Source organism: Rhamphochromis sp. 'chilingali', assembly GCF_963969265.1.
Source record: "Rhamphochromis sp. 'chilingali' genome assembly, chromosome: 2".
Classification (NCBI taxonomy): Eukaryota; Metazoa; Chordata; class Actinopteri; order Cichliformes; family Cichlidae; genus Rhamphochromis; species Rhamphochromis sp. 'chilingali'.
In genome coordinates this window covers 27,357,381-27,376,938 of record NC_137930.1, presented here as the reverse complement: position 1 = coordinate 27,376,938, position 19,558 = coordinate 27,357,381, and the positions used below count along the sequence as shown (strand labels likewise).

General features: G+C 39.0%; 2 protein-coding genes across 2 annotated transcripts in view; one reads left to right on the top strand and one right to left on the bottom strand.

Annotated features, from left to right (window-relative positions):
- The window catches only part of LOC308392198 (transmembrane protein 132C), a 187,767-nt gene that overhangs the window by 112,271 nt on the left and 55,938 nt on the right, over positions 1–19,558 (bottom strand). The window contains exon 3 of the mRNA XM_080875128.1: positions 16,664–17,585. Within this exon, the coding sequence (XP_080731254.1) occupies positions 16,664–17,585 (922 nt within the window). The remainder of the gene's footprint in view (positions 1–16,663; positions 17,586–19,558) is intronic.
- Positions 2,150–4,083, top strand: LOC308392110 (uncharacterized protein; the record flags this gene model as incomplete). The annotated part of the gene is made up of 4 exons (XM_080874978.1): positions 2,150–2,221; positions 2,915–3,071; positions 3,233–3,309; positions 3,787–4,083. Exons 2-4 carry the CDS (start codon positions 2,936–2,938, stop codon positions 4,081–4,083), a joined length of 510 nt encoding a protein of 169 aa, XP_080731104.1. The 5' UTR covers positions 2,150–2,221; positions 2,915–2,935.

Here is a 19,558-nt window from a genome sequence, read left to right as displayed (position 1 = left end):
TCAGAGTCATCTCTCAACCCACAATGCATGAGGAACTTTGCATATAGCTAGGATGAGTAAAGTGCATTTTCTATGTTTTTAGTTGTTAGCTATCAGCCTCTATAAAAAGACTGCAGTTATGACAGCCAACACATAATCTCTGTCTTTATTCTTTTCCCACAAGTCCACATTAAAATTTCTCTGATTTTGAGTTTGTGTTACAGCTGTCGAGTCTGTGGAATCAAACTTTCAAAGTAAATTCCTACAAAAAACATCAAGGATAAACAAGTGATTAAAAGGCCAAGCTTATGATTGTCTGAGAGAGACAGAAAAAGAGAGACACATCCCCTCACAGTTAGCTGGCAGAGCTTATTCTGCCTGTACTGCCTCACTACCTAATCTCACACTGTTTGTCATCCCCTCTAGTCCTATATATATCATCTTCAACTCAGATTGCAAAAACTGGAGTTGTACAAGTTGTAGCAAAAAAATATTGCCTGAAGATGTTAGCAACTGCAGGATAAGTAAAGGAATTGCAGCAGTAGATAAAAAAAAGAAACTAAAGAAAAGAGTAATCCTTCATGACAACCTCGGCTGCTTCTTTACAGGGACATTTTGTTGTTACAACATATTTATGATCACATGTGTTGAGCTATGTTCCCATTGGATCAAACACAGTGTAAGAAAATTCATCCAGACGCTATCCAGATTTGATTTGACTGAGATTTTAGTTGCCAAGGCTCATTCTGTATTGCACAGCACACACAGAACATAGCTGCCACAATGACAGCTAAATCAAGAAAAGTGTATTTGTGGCAATTCTGAATATTTGGGGTTTAATCACATGAGCTGTTTCTGGATTAATACATCATTACTCACTGTTAATGAATACAGTCTAAACAATTCTATAGCATTCAAATGTTATCTGTCAACCATGCTTCAGCTGACTGATGATGAAAAAACTAGCATCATGGCTGGAGAAAGATGCTGGCAATATTGTTCAGAGATATATTCAGCTCTATATTATTTTTTGGGTGAATAGCAATACATCATATATGTTTAAGCATCTTCTAAATGTTCAGTTCTAAAGGTTTTTTTTTAATAAAGCAGACTGAGTCAGGATTCCCATATGTATTTGAAAGTCTACTGTTTTCCCCCATTATGCAAAAGTTTATCCAGCGTTTAACGGAAAGTTGCTGAAGTTTATTTTATGTATTATGATGTTACATACTACAGTAATTAGTGCAAATTAACACACGAGGTCGATGCATCATATTTGCATTCCCTGTACATCGGGTTGCCGCCTCCGCTCTGCACTCTCAGAAATAGAGGTACGAGAGAAGAACATTTTTGTACCTATAGGTACATTTTTTAAAAATGTTCCCTTAAAAGTACAATACTGGTCTTTAAAAGTCCAGAAATGCCCCTTTAAAGGTACAATTTGAAATAAAGTACAAATCTGTACCATTTTGACCTGTACTGCAGTGACAGTGACAGAATGTGGTAATGGGTCAGCATGGGAAAATCTGGATGGGCCTGGTTAATTGTAAAATTCATATGAGATGTGAGTGTGCTCATAAAAGCTACATGTTATAATCAAATCTGTTGGTCCTCTCCTCTGTACATAAATTATCCTATGATGCAAAGAATATCTGTAACCTACCTTTGTGTAAGTTATGTTAAATTATATTTTAAAAACACACACAATGACATGCAGGCACAACCAAATGATGTTAAAAAAAACTGGTCCATTTCCATTTTATTAAGTTTCAGTTATAATTTTTAATGTTTTAAATCTTGGTTGTAGCCTTCAAAAACGTGAAATCATATTACTGTTATGTTTGGCCATTTACTTTTTCGCTTTTACTACATCCTAGAATTGTTCATTAATTGTGAGGTTTTTATGGAATTTGCAACATCAAGTTAAACCGAGGTTCTTTGGAAGTTAAAATGTCAAGCAGATTTTTATGTTACGGTGACTACATTTTGTAAGTTACAAATATAGTTCGCCAAGACAGCATAACGGTTTCCAAACGCATTAATACCACAATGTCCATGTATCAAGTTCGCAACGCGCATTAATCCCAAAGGCTGAAAAGCCAGCAGCGATGAGTGCTCCGCCTCCGCGCTGACTACCGTTGACGCAGAAAATGACTCTCAGGGGGTTATCCACGGAGGAGCTCCTTAAAAAGTTGATGGAAGAAGGCATTGATGTCAGACGACGAGGCGCAAAGGTTTAGAGGTAAGTCGGGTGTGATTTTGTGTTTTTATAAAAATTACAACGTGTAATTTTACAGTAGAGTTAGCAAAAGTCCGAAGAGCTAGCTTTAACATGGGTGAATGCTAGCAGTTAGCTAAGTTTTAAACAAAGAAAGGTACAAATGTGGACTATTTAGACTGTTGGTGGAATGTTCAACGTCTGTCTGCCCGCCGTATTCCAGTGTTTTATCAATAAATAGTCACTAACCGTGTACAACAATGTAAAAAAATCAATAATTTCTCAAAACATGCTAGTATGTAAATATAGGTATTAACAAAATCGTTCTCTAAGCAAAATTCATCCCATCTAACGTGTTTCCCGCTCAAAGGGATTTTAAACAATGGAAGGTACACATTTGTACCATTCCACCTACTTAGTGGGATTTGGGATTTTCGAATATGAGAACTGTAAGCTCTGTGCAGGGACACTGTCTGCAACCCAAGAATTGTTAAGATGATTGGGGAAACGGCTAATGATTTTTTTTGTCTCTAAATCTGATTATTATTATTTTCTGTACTAACTGATTAATCAATCTGTTTATTAGCTTTAGAATTTTTGTTCAAGGGTTAAAGCACTTTACATTTATCTCCAGTCTGTGTCTTTAAACATGTCAAAAGTTTAAATCCTCAATGTAAAATGTCATTCTTTTGTCTATTCTGCTCTTTTCATTTCCAGTTGTGTGATGAGGTTGATTTAATGCATCCCTGCCAAGACAACATCTGTCGCCGCTTTAGCAAAAACTTCACTGCTGTTCTTCAAATGACCAAGGATTTGCCACTGAAGAAGGTCTACATGGAGGCAAGAGAGAATGCACTGGCTGAAGACATTACAGGTGCTAATTTGACCTCATACAAATAGTAAATTTTGTGACAATTCATTTGCTCTCTCTTCCAAAGATAATTGATGTACCATAGTGTCATGTGAAGAGCATGTTAATGGGAATTTGCATGCTATCAAAATCTAATGAAGTGCATTTGCATCTGTATGACCTAGGAATTGACTTCAAGGGGGCACTTCTCTTGCCATCCATCTTCAAGGAGAAGATAGAAGATTTCATCATCCTTGGAGAGGTAAATGCATGATGCAATGCATAGCCTTTGGCCACAAGTTTCATTCTTGGTGTTTTGTTGGCATGGAGCTGAATTCAGCTGCGGTTCAGCATCACAGCTAAGCTAATGTAGGGGAAACACTGCTGTTAATCCACAGTGCTGCTGTGCTCTTGGGTTTTGTCTGGTGTTTATATAGATAGATAGACCTTTATTGTCCCCTTAGGGAAATTCTTCTTCACAGGTACTGTCACTGTCAGGGGTGATTGCTTTTGCCCTTGAATATTATGTCAAACTTTAGCAGCTTATCAAACACTACCACAACAGTCATTGGTCAAGAAGCTTTTTGTTTGGAGTATGGGCCATGTTTACAGGTTATCAGAATAGACAGTTTTGTTTTCTAGCAAATAAAGAAGGTAATTTGAGGAATCTGTTGAAAATCCACTTGGCACATATTGCTTAAACATACTGTATACTAATGTTTTTCTTCCTCTTCTGCAGAATACTCCCACGAGTCCATACCCAACCATTCGAATGAAGGATAAGAGTTGGACAACTGCCCTCTTAAGACAGTGTCGCCGTGTTGTGACAGTTGAAGGAGTGGATGTTTGCTCGTGCCGCTCGCTGGATGAGGCCTACATCTCAGCATTCTCCACCTTCTTCGTGTTCAACATGACCTACCCTGCATACTTCAAGAAAACACTTGTCTTTCTTCAGAACTGCATTGTCAACATAGGAGACCAGGGAGACAAACCCCTGCCAGTAAGTGTCGCCAGGGTACTTAACCAACTCTATTAAATATGCCCCCACCCAAGTGTCACTACCTTATTGACTACCCAATGCTGATTTTGATGTATGGTCCTCTTCGCCCTTTGTGGTGTATGAGATATGAAAGCAAGCATCAATATTTCAAAAATCTAGCGAGTAAATGCAAAAACTTTGTAAACATCACTGCAACTCTTAGCAATCGTCATCAAATGAAACAGTGCTGGGAGTTTTCTTCAGATAAGTTGCTTGTTGACTTTGAACATTCACTCAGCACAAGTGTCAGTGTGCCATTTTCATCTCTGCCAGGTGACTTACAGAATGCTCTGGAAATGAACAAAAGTTTTACAGATGTGCATTTTCAGGATAAAGTGCTTCAGCGTGTGTCTGCTATATCTGTCAGCAGTGTCAAATATGAACTTGAGGATGTTTTTGTAGTTGGCCATGTACACACTGAAGCCATACCTCAATTCTTTAAAATCAAGTATATTTTGAATGTTGATACTTGTTGGGTATTGTGTGGGAAACTGTTACTTCCTTGCACTTGTGAATGTCATTTCCATGCTTACCAAGTGGCAGTTGACAATGACTGGATCCTGTTCAATCCAGGAAATGAATTAGACTTTCAAGCTCTAGACACCTATTAAGTTGATGATAGGCGGTTTGTGTCCTTGAGGTATTCTGTGTGACGTGATTGCAAGAACATTTTTATGTATGTATGTATGTGTGCGTGCGTGCGTATGTATGTGCGTGCTTGTTGAAGTAGAGCAAAACATTTGTGTGGACAGTTTTTTAAATACATGCCATCTCTGTGATCCGTCAAAACATTGTGTTCAGGTGTTTAATGTCTTTATGTGATTGTTTACTTTTTTTCTTCTTTTTTTTTTTTTTTTTTTTTAAATGAATGTATTTTTCTTGACATGTCCTATGGCAGGGGTGTCAAACTCAAATACACAGTGGGCCAAAATTCAAATCTAGAACAAGGTCGCGGGCTAACATTAATATTTATTGAAAAATATCTTCCTCCAGATATAAGAATGAATCTCTTCTTATGGACTCAAACAAGTTTTGGTGAAAAACTGAATGTGGAACAAGCAAAGCTTAATACTAAACAATGTATATATTAGCTGTATAATACCAGTAGGCCAGCTCTAATAGTAATTTGGTATGGCTTCGCGGGCCAAATGTAATTAGGCTGCGGGCCAAATTTGGCCCGCGGGCCAGAGTTTGACACCTATGTCCTATGGCAATATACGAATGTAATCAAGGATGTATTCCTGTGGTTGTTTAAGTGCTTTGATGTGATTCTATTATCGAAAATAAATGGTTAAATAACCAAATATTTTGAACTATTGGGGGTACATTTTTTTCTCTTTAGGTACGAAATAGGTTGTCGCTGGGGGGGTACCCTCATAGGTACCCTATTGTACCCTTTTCAAGGGAACATTTCTGTACTATAGTTTCAAGGTACATTTATGTCTTAGGAAAGTACATGATTGTACTTCAGATGGTACAACTTCATAAGGTACAAAAATGTACCAAGCCTAAAGGGTACAGAAATGTCCTTCAAAAAGGAACACCCCCAGCGACAAGCATTTGTACCCTTTTTGGTACACTTTGGTACCCCTATTTCTGAGAGTGTGTGCTCAGATACTGTATTTCACTTTTGAACTCCAAAAAGTAATTCTGAAACTTTGTGAACAATGTGAAGCTAACTCTCACTACAAGGGATTTTTAATATTTTATTTGTGGATAGTGTGAATCAATTAGGGAAAACCTTTTTTTAGTAACAGTTAAATGTGAGAAACTCTACCAATTATTGTTTTGTTTTTCTTTTACTTCTCTTTTTTTAAGACGTACTTTCTAATAGAGGCCTTGCAGAGACATGAAAAACTGTGCATCTTAAACCAACATCAAATATTTACACAAAATCTGAAGCTGACATTTTAAAAATGTATAATAAAAAATATAAATTTTACTGTAGTGTAAGTATATTATCTTTTTATTGTTTACTTTATGACCCATCCTAATGTTAGTTTATATGTGTTTTTTTTAACTTTTAAATACTATTCAATTATAACTGTAGTAAGAACATAAGCCTAGGTATGAAGATTATCTAATGCACAACTTATGGGTTTATCATCAGGCCATTATTATTTGCCAATGTTATTTATTTGCTGGTATCTGCATTTATAGCAGCTGTTAAATTGAAATCAAAGTAAATAAAAGACAAGAGAAACAACCATCAACTATTTTATGACCACTGACCTTGCATAGTTTGCCTGTCAGAGGGCAGATCAAGTAGAGCATTAAAAATGAGGAAATTAATAAATACACATAGTAAATGTTGAGATAATCTGCTTATGTTTTGTGTGTCTGCAAAGGAAAATATATTGACTGTTATATTAGATTCTTAAATCATCAAATATCAATATTAGTATCGGTCTTAAAATAACACACAAAAGAAATCATATATTGGTCGGGCTTTGACAACGTCTCCAGAAATGTAGAGTATAAATATTAGCCAAACGCTTCTACTTAAATGCACTTTATTAACTCATTATCAGCAACGGTTATGAAGGCAGGAGCTTTAGTTTGCTGATCTGCAGCAAAGCTTTATACAACTCCAAGGAGGAAAGACAACAGCAATGACTGCAGAGAAACAGTCGTTACTGCTCATCAATCTGTCTGAGAAGGGTTATGAGGCCATTATGGCTTTCACAGAAATCCATTCCTTGGAAACACACTACCTTTCAAAAGAAACAAGGGTGAAGGGAGAAGGCAAAAACAAAGAAGACAAATTCAAGAAAAGAGCAATGACAGAAAGTCATTATGTTAGAAATATAATGACTTAAATAGATTGCTATTTGATAATGGCGATAGCTTTGTTTTGCAACACCCTATAGAGAGTAAGATCTCCATAGTGAATCTCGCTGGATTTCTAATGCTGTATAACTTATTAATGAGTAGATGAGGTGCTGTCAAAGTAAATAACTTTGGCCAACGGGGCTAAATGTCAAAAAGGAGCTAGGTAAAGAAGACCAGACAGCTTTAAATACAATTAGTTTTTTATTCAAATTTCTGAAATTTCAAGTCGTGTCTATCTCAGACAGAATTCTGGGGTTTTCTCACAGTGTTTCAGCACAGAGCAGCTCAAAGAAGAGAAACATGTCAAATTCGGGGAAAGCAAGAAAAGGAGAACGTGTATCAGGAGAGAAAGGTTAAACAATACAAAGAAGAGAGGGAAACCAAGACAGAGCAGCAGATAAAATACAAGAAAGAGTACAGATAAGTATAGAAATGAAAATGGAAAAGAGACATACCTATCTTGGGTGACCTTTACCAGGAACTGAATCACGGTGGAAAGCAGTCAAGATAAGCTGAATACACTGAGGAGGACATCTTTATTCCTGCCTTTTCTCCTGCTGATATTTCAGCAAACAATTGCCAAAAACAAACAGCCAAAGCACAAGACCTGTAAACCTGAACTGTATTAAAGATCAGAATCAGCTACACACAGCACTGAATCATTTCTGCGTAACGTCTGAGCAACAACAAACTGGCCTTAGCTAAATCAGCTGCTTCATTCACAGGGCAGCGATGAACCTGCCCTCTCTCACCTCCTAAGTCTTCAGAAAACAAAACTGCTCGTGCTGGCTGTTTGGCTGGCACAGCAGCTTGAAGGATCTCGTACTTATACCTTCACACTCTCAGATATTAGAAATTCATTTGCATTCATCAGCAACACCGCCCCCGAGGGGATCTGTGGAAATATGTTGAATTGTTTAGTCAAAATTACAATACAGCTGGGGCAATTTATCTTTTGAAAAGCCTGTTAATTTGTTCAGGAGGAAATAGTGTTTTCATTTGCATGTTGAATAAGGAGTAGCTGGAGAACCCTTTACCAACCTGTTACACCACTCTCTTCATGGCTAATGAGGCAGGGAGCAGTGAATTACTGATTCCACCGGGAACATTCAGCATGACAAACACACCATGACTTTACAGCTGGCAGAGAGAAGGTCCACATATGTATGTGTGTGGGTGTCACTATACATGTGTGCATGTATTTGTCTGCAAATAGGAGTGTAGATGTGAAAATTCATGCCGGTGTTGTTTTCTTTTCTTTTTTTAGCTGCTTGGATTAAAGCCTATAATTACATTCAAAATAATTACATTAGATTAGTTCAGATTAGATCAAACATAGCCAATTATATAATAAAGCAGAGGGAGTTAAATGCACACATAATATAGCCCTTGGTAAGAGTGCTAATTAAGTTGTGGAGCTAAAGTAACAGGACAGGCATCAATTTATGTGATCAAATTACAATCACTGTGCTACTTTAGAGGATAAAAACTTTTTCCAAGAGCTGTAACACTGAGATGCAAAAAACTATCTCAAGGACGCCAAAAGTGAATCTATGATTTATGTGAAGCATTAAAATCAAAATACAAGTTTTAAAGGAGTGAAAATTAGCGTTCTTTAAGACTAACTGATCTCGATATTACAAATATTCCATTTGAGAAATAAACTAGTCTGTAAGAATACACTAGATTATTAGCAATATGCCAAGCTTTACACACTTTTATGGAGATTAATTGTCGCAATACTCATACACTTACTCTAGAGCAGTAAATTCCAATATCTGGGACAGGGCCCCCTGGTGGGATGCAAAGGTACTGCAGGGATGAACACATAACATACGTGAGGCTAATTGGCTGAGAACACTGGAAATCAGTTGATTCTTTGTATACTTTTCTCAGCTTCAATCTGAGGCTTTAGGAGAAACACACCACCTTTTAGACACAAATAATTGTGTTATCATGACAAATTAACACTGTCTATCAAAGTTACAGGAAGGACTGATAACTTTGCTGCCTAGCTCCAACATTAGCATCATCCTGTTATTAACCATAGCCACTACCTTAGTGATAATGTGGCTATCAGATGTGCTCTCGCCAGATTAACATTCATAACTGTTTAATATTTTATTGTTGTTAAAAAGGGATCTTTAGCCCCCCTAAAGATCCCTTTACCACTTAAATTCCTTATTAAGTGGTGTTCAGCATTGTGATTGTCAACTACTGTTCATGTGTTTAGCTGCTAGTGAGGGGAGGGGCTTGTTGCCTGCCTGTCTACAGTAGAGCACCTAATCAAATAGCAATTTCGATGCTGATTAGCAACTATTACATTTTTGACAACCCTACTGACAATTGTGAAGACCTTCATGAACCAAAAGATAGAATAGTAACCCCTGTTTATCAAATATAAGCCTGCTGATTGTTTCTCAATTAAAAAGAAAATATACATTTTTGAGGGGAATTGAAGTCACTGTGACTTTGCTGGGAACAAATTTGAAAAAAAAAAAAACCCTTCAAAAATCACCTTCACAACAATGGGATGGACAGCATGAAAACAGAATGCCTCCTGTCATAGCTGTCACTGGTGTGGAGGCATATAAACACTGATTCCAGCTGACAGCAGCACATTTAGGAGTAAATGCTATCTTGGGAGAGTCCCACAACTCTTTTGTCAAAAGTTAACTGGTGGAGGAAAAGGAGGAGGGGTTAAAAAGGAGAGAAAGCGATAATGCGAAGAGGAAAGGAATAACCCTATAAATAGTTAATGATGTATCAGTGGCTGGGGGAAACACACCAAAGCTACTTGTAAAGTACGCTTCTCATAAACACCCACGGCCTGCATAGGCAAACATTGCTTCGAGCGAGAGGGAAGAAAAACCGCTTTGTTCAACATAGCAATTTAAAATAAGGATCAACACAAACTCCAGCAACCCGCTGGTGATGCCGAACTTGAATTCACACCTTCACCATGGGCATTTCAAATCCTTAAAGGGTATTTAAAGAAAGTTTTGTATTATCAGAAAATCCAGCAGCTGGGAGAACACCACACTGAATAGCACCACAGGTTTTGTCCTGTAAGATAAAAGCAACGCACAACAAAGCAAATGCGAGATTAATCATCAGCATATGGATGTTCAGCTTGACATGCTGGTAGTCAAGTACTCTAAAGTAGCCTGTGATTTTTTTAAACACTTTGAGGCTTAATCTTTTGGTTGCTAATTAGGTATTTTGGCTGAATTTTAAGTCTTTGCTATCCCTATGGAAAAACATAAAAAAGATGAACTTCTGAACGGTTGGGGTGCAACACTGGTGCAAAAGAGGCACTAAAGGAAAAAATACCGCCTTTAAAGTTCCCATTTACACACATGCTGACAAATGTGATAAACACACACTGTGAGCGCTAATACTTCATGGGAGTTCATCATCACTGGAGTGAGAGAAAAAGCAATGAGGCTTTTTGGCAGATTTCCTGCTCACCCAGGGTTGACAAATTGCCAAGGCTCTCTGTCACAGCTCCACTTTGAGGCCACTAACCATTTCATCTGCCATGATTTAGATCTCGAATAAAAGTAGCTTGATGGAAATGCATATTCCTTACACCTTAATTTGCATCACGCAACATGCAGCAATTACAGTCTCTTTGAAAAGTCATTTGTATGAGACAAAGCTCAATGAATCAAGTACATTTTTGCTGCCACTGTGCAGATTCAACTCAGATTTATTCATTTATTTTTTTAAATCATGATAATTTTGAGTGCGAACACATGAAACAGTCTTCATAAGTAGCACAAATGTGTAATTAAGGTGTTATCCACTTCACTGCAAACAAACTCCTATATGAGACGTAAGCGCTGTGGGAAATCTAATATCCTTCAATTTAAGTTTGTAGGCACACAAGACAAACAAGCTGATTGTATAAAACACATCCATCACAGTTTTTGTAAAAAATTATATCGTTTTTCCGGAGTTCTGTTCACTCAGAAGAAAACAGTGTCTCGTTCGCTGGAAGGTAAGTGTAAAATGCTTTGCTCTTTCAGTTTTCTGGAGCATCAATAAAATAAATCAAGCACAAAATCTGTTCAGAACAAAAAAAGAATATTAATCCAGGTGATATTCAAAGCATGCTTTTTTTGAGAGAAAGAAGTTATAATTTAAGGGTTTTTTGTGACTTCGAAACTGTGAATGTGCGTACTGCCAGGAAAGGCTTTTGTGTTTCTGTGCGTGGAGTGAAACTGTGGAACAGTTTGAGTGCAGAGCAATGTCCAAACATAAAGCAATTCAAAAAGAGTCATAAAGATACGATCTTCATGAGATAGAAAGAAATGGAAAATGATGAATATCAGTGAATGTCTCTGTTTAGAAAGTTGTTATTTGGTGCTTATTTGGATTGTACAGTTAACTTTTCAAAACTGGAGGTACCGGCTTTGTTGTGAGGAGGCAAAGTTATGGAGTTACAAAAACATATTGATATGATAATAATTAATATTTTATGTGGTGTATATATTATATTAGAAATATGTTCATTGTTATTACTGCAGATTATATCAGTAAGGAAGCTAAATAAATGTTAAGATAAGATCATCTTTATTAGTCCCACATGTGGGAAATTTGTTTTGTCACAGCAGAAAGTGGACAGTGCAAAGTTATACAGCAAAAATTAGAATACAATAAGAATAATATGCTGTACACAACTGTACAGAATAGAATCAAATAAAATACTATAAACAGTAGAATAAAATAGAATAAAATATAAAATAGGATAAAATAGAATACAAATGCTATATTCAACTGAGTAAAAATACAACTTTGTCAGAAAAGAGTATTGCACTTAGTCTTATTGCTCATGTGCGGGTTTGTGTGTGTTTGATCAGCTGCAAAAGTCTTTGTTGTAGAGTCTGACAGCAGTGGGGAGGAAAGACCATGTTAACTGATAATGGCAAAGGAGTGGGATTAAATAAGTGTGCACTTCTTCCCACTCCTTTTAGACATGTAAATAAATCAGAACAGGTGAAATGTATTTTCTTTTATTTTGTAAAGCATTTTCTTTGCTACATAATCTCCTGTATATTGTTTACATGATCAAAATAAGATTTACCCCCCCCCCCCCCCCCCCCACACACACACACACACACACACACCCACACACACAGAAAACTTTAACATAAATGTGCTTTTTAAAGATTTCAAGTTGTTGTGGAGTCAGTAGTTGTTTAAAGTGAAATTAGCATTTGCATTGAAGCAGTGCAATATATTTACCCTTTGAAAGCCTACTTGAAGTAGGCATTTTCCTTCCTTCATCTCAATTCTGGTAAAACTGACATTCCAGACAGTTTTTCTAAGGGGGTCAGTCAGTATATCAGCCCCCACAACCTTGAAACTCACATCTCAAAGCTCATCCAATCTTGTTTCCGTCACCTAAGAAATATTGCAAATATTAAACCTTTGCTGTCATTCAATCATCTGGTATTTTTAGTTCACACTTTAATTTTCTCCCACCTCGATTATTGTAATTCCCAGCACGTGCATCAGTCAGTCCTCCATAGCCAGTTTCCAATTAGTGCAGAACGCAGCAGCAAGACTGCTGACAAAAACTAGCCAGCGGTCAAATATTACACCTGTTCTTGCATCCCTTCACTGGCTCCCAGTGAAACTACAAATCCACTTTGAAATTCTGTTACTAACACATACAGCTCTATATAGACAGGGCCCTGCTTATATAGCAGTGCTTCTGAGACTTTATCATAGCACCCGGCATCTCTGATCCTCTAACCAGGGTCCCCTAACTGTCCCTCGCTCTGATTTTAAAACCAGAGGGGATCGCTTTTGAGGTTGTTGCGCCTACACTGTGGAACAGCTTTCCTTAGTCAATCAGGTCAGCTGACTCTGATATTTGTTCTGATAAAAACTCATTTTTACAGGTTAGTTTTCCCTTAATCTTTTCCCCTTTATTTTCAGCCATAGTTTGTCACTATTTGTATGCGTTGGAATGAATAACTGACCATATGGTTGATTATGTGTCAGTATGTTTGAACACGTACACGAGGGGTCGGCAACCTTTCTGATGATGAGTGCCATCTAAAATTTCCTCAGAAGTCAGTGTGCCATATGATTGCATTAGCAATAAATTTAATAACGCTCTATATCAACAGTTACACACTATATAGAACAACTTTATAGAATTATATTTGTTCGCAGATGTTGGCAACTATCAGCGAATAGTTATCAGCTATTTTGAAACAACAAAAAATAAACACTTTTTATCCATAACAAGAACTCCACAACAGAAAATGCAAATGCTATTTATGGTCTCCTCACAACAATGATAAGAAAAATAAACTGGGCCAATATGGCATGTTTGTTGATACAGGGATACACATGTTAATGTGATGTCTGGTCTCCCACTCAGAGACACAGGTCTCTAAGTGTCCAGCATTCAGACGGCGACCTGAGGACACTATTCATGTGGGAGAAAATCTGCTCACACAGATATGTAGAGCCAAATATTGTCAATAAGGCCTCTGCAATGTTCTGAAGACAGTTAAACTTGTCAGGTAGTGATGTCCAGCAGGTGAAAATGCAAACTCCATGAACACGCACAGCTATGGATACCAGCTGCGTTCGTAGTTCTGCAAACTTTGACCCCCACAGAGTCGAGCTTTTCAGTTCGGTCAGCTGCATTTCGATGTCCTCTGAGTTCAGCCAGTTAATACAAGACAAATCCAGCTGCTCATTAAGCCTTTCTGGTTTGATCAGAAAAGAAAACATTGGTCCATACATTGGTCCATACACCTGAAAGTCCTGAAAACACATTGTGACTTCTGTCTCAAGTCTACGGATGTATCCGTGTATTTACGTGGTGCTGATGCTGCGCTGAGCGGACAGCTCCTGAATCATGTTGGAATGTGGGAATTTCAACATCGCTTGAAAAAGGTGCCAGCTAGCAATGTCCCTCTCATGAGGCTAAGTGATTTTTAGCCAACTACAAGTTGAATCTGGTAGTTGGAGTTGTCAGCTAAGATACCATCATTACGAAGTGGCACAACTAATGTGTCTATGTGAGCTAATTTGCAATGTTCACCGCTGGCACGGCCATTTATTTTTTAATGCACCTTCTCAGATTAATTCACTGCGTGTAGTGCCCAGGGCTGGACTGGGACAAAAAAAATCGGCCCGGGCATTTTGACTAGAGACTGGTCGCCCAGGTATTATAGGAAAAGCCATAAAGCCTTTGAATGAAAACGAACGCTGTGACAGTGATGTACAGTCCTGTTGATATATGTATGATCTCTATACATTTTACATCAGATGAAAACTTTGGTTGTGAGATTCAGATAATTATTTACTTAAAGCCAGACATTTTAAATGAGAATAAGAAAGAAAAATATTTCTTAGTGCCCCCCTTTCCCTGTTAATGCCCCACCTGGCCCGTGGCAAAACTTTGCTAGACCCGACCCTGCACAGTTACCAGCTGTCAGCTACTTAGAAAAGGATCCTGGTGTTATTCCCTTCAACTCATTCATGTCACCTAAAAGGTAAACCTGTTTGTCCATCACCTTTTCAGCTCTGATGATTCAGTAACATCAGGACATCTCCTGGTTTCATCTTCATGTTTCCCTCTCACCAGATAACCAAACCGGTATCACGCAGCTTTTACAGCTGTGGTTCCCGCAAACATCAACTGATACTAGAAATTAATAATAAATAAATTCTAACAACAGCTGATCAAGCTTAAACGTGCTGCTGTTGTTTACCGCGACGTCCGCCGGTTTCCTCTTTCTGGCGCAAAGTGGGTGATAAACAAACAAGAGAGAAAAGCCGATCAGCTGACCATTGATCAGTTTCATGATCATATGAGCTGTTCGCACTAAAGTAAAAAGCACCATCACTTCATGCGGATACCCTTTCAGCACCAGCTGCGGTTGCAAGGCTGGAGCCGAACAAAAGCACCCTGATAACGACTGTGTTTAGTCTGTTCCTTCCCATTCCATGCAAGGCCACCTGGGTTGGCTGGAAGACTGTTTACTTAGCCTAGCAGGGCGAAGGACACTGTCTCAGCTGAACTCTGGACACGCACACACATACATATACACTGATATGCACACACTCATCCCCCCTCCCTTTCCAAACGCCTTCGATGCTTGTTCCCTCCTGGGAACACGGCGGTCTGAGCCCGCACTGGAATGGTAGCGCTGGGCAGGATGGCTGCTGTGTTTGCTTCGGATTACTCCTCACCCCCCACCCGACCCTGTGGCTTGTCACGTGTTCCATAATGTTGTGCTGTGGACATTTATGTGCTTTCTTGTGCAGAGGAGTTTTTCTGTTTCCCGTTCTCATGCTGTCCTCCCAGGAGCCCAGCATGAGTAGAGGTCTCTTTTTTATCTCTTGTACTTTCCCATTGTAGTGTATATTTCAGTGTTTTTTTTCTGTAACGCTACCGATCTCCGACCTGTATCCCCATGTGATGTCTGTGTTGTGTGTGTAAGGTCGGGGGGGGGGGGGGTCCTATTTTACTGCAGGACAACCTGCACGTGATTGATTGATTGATTGCTTGATTGATTGATGAAGTAGCAACAGGAAAGGGAGGAGAGAGAATGAGAGAAGAAGAGGCAGCTGTGCAGCGTAAAGGTGCAGAATAATATAGAAACTCTCTCATGCTAGCTAGTACGCAGTACGAGTTATTCTAATTGACTGTAAAAAGTCAGCACAACGAAAATACACTACACCTGAACTTGGTTTATACCTGAGCCAGATAGACTGCAGGCCATATCTTCTTACCTGAAGTTCAGTTCACCTGACACTCGGTCCGGCGGCCGTCTCCTCCTCCTGCCTCCCCTTTCTCTCATCCACCTGCTGGCCTCTGTGGAAGCTTTGCCATAGCCACCACCAAACAACTGACTTAAATTTACACATCTGGCCAATCCACCACCTTTCATTGTTTATGCCTTTACAAAAAAAAAAAAAAAATCATCGGCCCATAAAAAAGAAAAATCACCATCGATGGCCAGTCCAGCTATGGTCGTGCCATCAGTTAATCATGGCATACGTGACCAGGGTTGCCAAGCCCTGGCGTACACTATCTTCAATATGTAGCTTTTATTCAAACTGTGAAGTGCTTTGTAACTCTGTTTCAAAAAGTGTTACATAAAAAAGTTATTAATTTCATTTACTTATTTATGTTTAACTTTTTACATTTTTTTACTGATATGTACTGAGGTCTCAAAACTTGTCATCAAGCGTAAAGCGCAGGTCGTCATCTTTATGGGGAAAAGAGCTTTTCCAGACCATAGTTTCTGGCCAAAGGAAATATGATAATTACGCTTCACCTTTTCTCCCTGTAGAATATGGTTTCATGAACAAGAGCGCACATTTATCTGCGTAATATAACTACTCAGACAGTACACTGTTTTAGAAACAATAATATTTTGTTATTTTGCAAGATTAGTTCTACCCTGTCTGATGCTTTTTACAGTGTGACAATGACCAAGAACTTCTTAAGAAAAGTTTTATAAGCTTAAGCACAATTTCAAACATGGATAAATTGTAAATGTTGTATATTATCGAAGGGTTGGATGTTTAGTGTTCTCAAAGGGTTTTATATATCATTTGTTCTTTTTATAAAATTCAAATGAAACCCTTCTTTTCAACTGTGTGCATTTCAAACAATTTCTGTTTGAATTGGAGAATGGAGAATGAGAAAACATTAGTACAGCTGCAAAGTAAACTGCGTTCTCCCTGGAGGAGGTTGACTCACCTGAGGGTGAAAATTTGTACTGAAGAAAGAGCAGATAGAGCCAGAAAAGTTGAGACTGTTTCTCGCTGCCGAATGGGTTTGGAGGGTGCCATCACCACAAAGTTATTGTCTAGTTTCAGCTCCAACAGTGGCTGAAACAGTCTGACACTTCCAATGCGCTGCATAGGGGTATGCCCTGCAAAGTACCCTAACGGCCTCGGCTGGTCTGTGAGGACAGAGCTGCCCTTTCTTGAATCCTCTGAAGTGCAGTCTCCGTTATCTGTGGTTTGAACCATATAGTAGAGCTCCACCGGAGTGCCTTGAGCTTCCTCGGAGACCTTCTGCCTACCAGGCCTGACAGTAGGTGGGCTGAACCAGCTGGCCAGGGGCTCCAGCTCGGCAACACATATCCCCAGATCGCCTTTTAGCTTGCATGTTCCACGCACCTCTTGAGTCTCATGAAAGGCAAACATCCTGATACAGGGTAGCTTGTGGATGGTGCTGTAATCATCCCAGTCCCTGCCTGCAATATAGAACAGCACTTGAACTTTCGGCCAGCTAGGGTGAATCCTCTCGCTGATAATGTAAGTGTGCACCTTCCAGTTGAATGTAAAGAGAGGCGATGCCGACACTGATGTTGTTGAGGATGAAGTGAAAGAGGGTGTGCTAAAGGGCCCTGGCGAAGTCTGTAGCAGCTCCAGGGGGACAGGCTGCTGGACAGACAGTGGTCCATAGCTAGCATTGACAAAGGGCATCTGCCGGGCCTGGTGGATGAAAAAGGACTCAGTGCGAGCCTGGAGGCTGGAGTTCCTCATTAAGTCCTGGTTTGCCTCCTGTAAAAAGAACGCTGACTCTGCATTGAGGATCCGGTAGCTGACAGGTAGATATATTGGTGTGGGGCCAAGCCTCTGCAAACCCTCCAGGATCACCTTGGTGTCCACGACTGAAACAAAAACATAAAATGACAATAACCTGTTAGCCTTTATTTCACAGACTGGAAAAAATCTCTACCAGGGATCTAGTAGCTGTGAAAGTAAGCTTCATTTTGCAAATTGTATCAGTAAAATCAAATTGAGGTGTGAAATCTAAAACCTTAATGAGAAAATTTGGATGAAATAATTCAGAAAAGGGAAGCCAACACTTCATATTTTACATAACATTTGCATGCATTGCCTGCAACCTGAGGCAATCATATCTACAGTCAGTTCCAGCAGTGAATGTTAAATGGTGTGTTGGAGACATTTCCATATGATATCACTTTCATGAGCCACTGCTCTTATTTGGAAGAATTTGCTCGACACAATCCAAAACACTTACGTCTTTCTCAGTCACTTGCTTATCAGGCTTGTCCATGTTCCCTCCTGCTTTCAATCCTTTTCATTATGGTGCGCTAACTCAATCTCCCACCCCACCCCCACTCTCCTTTAATTTCTCCGTCCTGTTATTTTAACTTTCATACATTGTCATCTTCTTGTTTCCGGCACTCCTGTATGTTATTCCAACATTTTCATTTTCATATTTCACATATATCAGATATGGAAAGTTGAAGTCTTCCAAACTGAAAATATTTGAATATTTGGTACGTAGATGTGCCATAGATAAAAAACAAAGAGTGAACAACTTTGTGATAATGGATAGTATTGGAGAAACGTTGGAGAACAGCTGGGTTAACCAAAGAAGAAAACAGCTGTTTGCCTTTGTCAGCTTATGTGACATATGGTTTTTGGATGAACCCTACTTTGTATATATCTACAGAATATTTCACATCTTTGGAAAAGCATGGCTCTGTCATATGTTTGTGCTCAGTATGTGCTTGGTTTTGGTGACAAAACCCTTTCGATTTCAAAAGATGCAAAGGCGTTCATCTCTTTCAGTATTACTCTTTATTCTCGTTGTTTGGCTAAACATGCTCTTAAATCGGGCCTCACATGCCCCTAAAACCTATGGCGTTATTTTTGTGCCACTATTCTGAGCTCACCTAAAAAAAAATTGAGCGCATGTAAAAAAAAGTTTGCAGGTGCAAGTGTTGCATTTTGAGGAGAAATTTATTTTGAGCGAAGAAAAGCTGAATTTGAGTGAACAAAATTCATTATTTTACGTGCGCTCAATTTTTTTTTTACTTGCGCTCAGAATAGTGGCACAAAAATAACACCATAAAACCTGCTTCCATCTCTCCCTCTCCTCATTCTGCAGACCTGACCCCCACCCTCTTCTCTTCACCATCAGTGCACTGATGGAGTTGCCCATGAGAGTCCATTGATTTTCTGTCCTGGACCCTGCATGCTGTGGGAGATGTGGCATGGTGGTGATTTGTGACAATCCATGGCCCAAAAAGCAATGACAAGCTTGCCAGACGAACAGCACCAGACAGAAGAGCAACACTTCAGAAACAGTGCAGTAAAGGGTTAAACTAGCTTCCCAAAACCTTACATGAAATGATGAGGGAGGGAGTTTGGGGGTAGGGGGATTATTCTTCCTTGAAGAAATGTTATTGTCATATGCACAGTAAAAATAAACACAGCATTTTACACTGCAAAATGAAATTCTTATTTTAAATAAGCCTTAAAGATAAAGGTAAACCAGGCAAGTGTTGTGAATAAACACAATTTACCTGAATTTGTTCAGCTAATGTACCCCACTGTGAATCGTTCCCTGTTGCTTCTCTCCTCTCGCACCAGCAGCAGTGTATCTTGAGTCTGGAGAAGTGAAAGCTGCAACTACACAGCTCTGTTTTTCCAACTTAGCCGCATACTATGCAGTACTGCAGGTGGACACTGCAGGTGTCACAGGTGTTAACCTCATAAGCAGCACTGTGTCTAACATCTTTCCTGACGGTCACCCAACTCTCACGTGGACTGCTGTATTCATCCATCCTTTTTTTCCCCTACAGTGAAATGTCTATTGTTCGTTTTTAAA